This window comes from Phaethon lepturus, unplaced genomic scaffold (assembly GCF_000687285.1).
Source record: "Phaethon lepturus isolate BGI_N335 unplaced genomic scaffold, ASM68728v1 scaffold45210, whole genome shotgun sequence".
Taxonomy (NCBI): Eukaryota; Metazoa; Chordata; class Aves; order Phaethontiformes; family Phaethontidae; genus Phaethon; species Phaethon lepturus.
In genome coordinates, this window is record NW_010514940.1 from 2,316 (window position 1) to 6,504 (window position 4,189).

Here is a 4,189-nt window from a genome sequence, read left to right on the forward strand (position 1 = left end):
GAAGTCCCCCTGGCAACTTGGTACAGACTGAGGTGAAGCGGGAAGCCAAGTAGAAGACAAGACTCTATATTCCAGGAGTTTTTTGGTATAATTTAGATTTCAGTAATGCAACTTGTAACTTACTAAAATGCAAGTAAATTTGGGTTTGGACAAAACAAAATGTAGAACAAAACAACCTAAATATGGGAAGATTTCTTTATTAAAAGCTCAAACCTGGTTAAAGAAAAAGCAATTAATACAAGTCTTACAGTTGTAACGCCAAGAACCTTATTGCATTTGTATCATTTTGAAGATGCCGAAGTTTGTGTGTGCATGTGTGTGTATTTTTTTCCCTTCCTCCATAAAGAAAGAGGAAAATTCTAATTTGACTACTAAAAATTTAAGAAGTAGTATGCTACCTTAATGACACTGGCTGTAGATATCAGTGTGTTTGGATCCAGCACCTCCACAACAGCTTCTGGAATTACAGCCGCCTTCATGCAAGACATGTCAAAGCCATATACATCTTCCCAGAAAAGTAGCTTGTCCACATGTTTATTCATATCCCCAACAGCTACTAGACTAATGGTGCAAATGTCAGGATAAACTGTAACAAGAGAAACAGATTAGTGAAATTTTATTTTAGACAGGCATAAAGATGACTGGGGTTTTTTTTGTTTGTTTTTCTCTTTTCTCTTTAAGTGATTAACATCTTGAACAAATAAAAACTTTTTCCAGCTCTTGGGCAAGACACTTTTTTTGCTACTCTGTTTTCTGGAGTCCCATTTGTCCACAGAAGAGACTAAACATTGGAACTTCATTTTCCCCACACTACTCTGGTAACAGTATTTCCCATTCATGACAAAGTATCTTTGCAGTTGACTCCCACCTGCCAGGAAATGACTGGAAACTTGATGTTTGAAGAAAATCATTTGGAACATCCTACTCTGGCTTCTACACAGAGACAGACCTAAAATGTATTTAGTAACTGTAGACAGACATCCAAAGGAAAATTCAGGTGAGGGCTTACTTAGGAGTTCTATTCCTGTTTCTCATCAGCTCAGGCTGGTACTTGCCTTACAGCCTAAAAAATTATTTCTGGGTACTGGAAAAAGAATAACCACTCTATCTGCATCTGAGGAGTATGGAAGTGACCCACCAGAGAATCACAGAATCACTAAGGTTGGAAAGGACCTTCAAGATCATCAAGTCCAACCGTTAACCCAACACCACCGTGTCCCCTAAACCATGTCCCGAAGTGCCACACTCACACGTTTTTTGAACACTTCCGGAGATAGTGACTCCACCACCTCCCTGGGCAGCCTGTTCCAATGCCTGACCACCCTCTCAGTGAAGAAATTTTTCCCAATATCCAATCTAAACCTCCCCTGGCGCAACTTGAGGCCATTTCCTCTTGTCCTATCGCTGGTTACTTGGGAGAAGAGACCAACACCCACCTCACCACAACCTCCTTTCAGGTAGCTGTAGAGAGCGATAAGGTCTCCCCTCAGCCTCCTCTTCTCCAGACTGAACACCCCCAGTTCCCTCAGCCGCTCCCCATAAGACTTGTGCTCCAGACCCCTCACCAGCTTCGTTGCCCTTCTCTGGACACGCTCCAGCACCTCAATGTCCTTCTTGTAGTGAGGGGCCCAAAACTGAACACAGGATTCGAGGTGCGGCCCCACCAGCGCCGAGTACAGGTCGATCAGTTGCCCTGCTCCTGCTGGCTGCACTTCCTCATCGATTCCCCCCACCGTTTCAAGATGACAGCTATCGTTGTCACACATTTCTTCACGCAAGAACATATTCAGAACAAGTACCTATTTACAGCTTTTCCAAATAGTAGTGGAAGGCTGACATTTGCCTTTTTAACACCTTCCTAGAGCAAAGCCAGTCAATCTCTGGGCAATCTCTACCTGCTACTGATTGGAAAAGACACAAAGAACTGCTGCTGTGAACATGGCTGTCTATAGCACTATTAAATGGTACGAAAATATCAATTTATATTTAGCTAGGTTTCTTTACACAAAAAAATTCCCCATGTTTTGTTTAGAGTTTGAAAGCCACATATGTTGAATTTCTGACCTGGCTTTGGAGAAAAATACCCCCTAATAAACACCGTATTTTATTTTTTTATTGGTGTATCAGTGTTGCAGTGTTAATAAAACTAAATTTAAGTTTCTCTTTTCCTCCCCAAGATCTGGTGAACTGTAAAATTAATTTTGTCGTCAGCGCTGCTTGAAATTACAGCTTATCAAAATGAGTATGGAGAAATCATTGGTATAGCATGGTAAGTCAGAAAAGCCTTGTAAAGTACTGAAGATAGAAACAGCAAATTGAAATTAGACCTTTTATATAGTGAGAGTAGATTTAGCCTGAAGGAAACAATCTTATACATATTAATGATAAAGAAGTGTCTTCTCTAAAGAAGCTTTTTTTTTCATAGGAAGACATGCAAGTCAGCAACCACCTCTACATTTGGAATGACTAGTTTACACAAAATATGAACACACTCATTTTTCTCACTTTCTGACTGTTTAAAACACAACAAATAAATAACAGCAAGCTTAAATTGGAATCCCATTGCTAAACTATCACTGTCCCTACTTTGCGGATGAGGAACTCAAAGCAGAAGGTTTCTCCAGGAATAGCCTACATTAACTCAGCAGTAAAAAGGCAGTTTGATGAGAATCAAAACAGGAAGGTGTTCAAACTGTCTTGCCTGGAACAAACTATTTGGTCCCAGCACACCTGACAGCTGTCACACATGCAGAAAATATCAACATCTGGCGGCAGAAGTATTTGCAATCAGTTTCTGGAGCCCTCAATAAGGGATTTCCATTTATTGAAGCTTTCATGTTGCTGTTCACTAGTGTGACAACCGCATTATTTTTGGCTTTACCTTAGCGCTTCAAACCTTAAAGAGCCACCACCGATGCTCCAAAAATTAAAAGCCGGTGTGAAACACGGAACGAGAGTAAGCAACTAGCAAGCCTTTGAGGGAATATTTTTCAGGGAAATGCTCTTCACGGGATGCAAAAGTTACGGCGAGAAGAGGAGTGAAAAACAGACTGGAAGTCCCTAGTTACATAACACACTTACAGGAGCGTGCCAGCAACACTGCAAACACAAACCACAGCAAGGAGTGATCAACTATTTTATAACCTTCATTCCTCAGACCAGCCCACATTTCTAGGACATTCTGTTAACAGGAGAAAGTTTACCATGTCTATCCAGCATGAAATGTTTGAGTGGGACCATAATAAGTTTTTATTAAATCTCTTCATCCATACAGCAAATCCTTATATCAGCAGTGGAACTCACGATCGATTACACAAAGTACTTGCAAACAAGCAAAAAAGTAAACACAAATGCTCTAATCTAATCTGCATTTTTAGTTTAGCCTAGCAACAGCAACAAAAAAGCAGACAATGCCTGTTCAGACTTCACAGAAAGAAGTCTGTTCCACCAACAGGGCAAAAGACTACAGTGATACATTACCTTCCCAGCTGACAAACCCACCCAAGTCCAGGAGTATACCCTATATTGAAGCTGGACCCGAAATGGAAGCATGTTATCTAAATATCAGCCTACATCATCTAAACACTGTAGATTTCTGTAAATGTTTAACAGCACCTGCTTAAAACTGCATTTACCATTTCACCCATTGTCCTCGATCCCCCTGGAAATCCTCTGCTCTTTCTGCAGCCTTCTAACACTTTCCCGTGCAATCCTGACAGCCTTGTCATTTTTTTCTGATTAAGCCTATAATTTAATAATTATTCCTTCTCACAGGTGACATGAACAAAATGCTGATTGGACAAAAGCACATAATCCTCAATGCTCTCACAGATTCATCGTTCCGGCCATCTGTGTCCTTCTCGACTCGGTGCCCAGAAGTCATCTGTCACTAGTAACAGCTCACGTGGTGAACGGAATACGATGGGAAATCCTTTATCCCTTCGCAATGCCTCACAAACTTCAGGACGCTGAAGGGTAAGGCAGCAACCCTCCAGATACACGGAAATAATTCCAAGGGAATACCATCACCATTTTGATGTGAACAGGCAGACAGCATTACGTTTTGAATGATGCCTCTCTTACCCATGTCACCCTCACCACCGGGCACTGCACTCAAGTATATGCAAAAATCTATACTTAAGCAAGTAACAGCTCTAAGGAACAAACAGATGGGTCCCAGGCAGCAGGA

General features: G+C 41.2%; 1 protein-coding gene across 1 annotated transcript in view; it reads right to left on the reverse strand.

Annotated features, from left to right (window-relative positions):
* Positions 1-398: 398 nt before the first annotated feature.
* LOC104626470 (protein arginine N-methyltransferase 3-like) overlaps positions 399-4,189 on the reverse strand; it is a gene marked incomplete at its 3' end in the record, with an annotated part of 18,888 nt that continues 15,097 nt past the window's right edge. The window contains exon 4 of the mRNA XM_010294407.1: positions 399-586. Within this exon, the coding sequence (XP_010292709.1) occupies positions 399-586 (188 nt within the window). The remainder of the gene's footprint in view (positions 587-4,189) is intronic.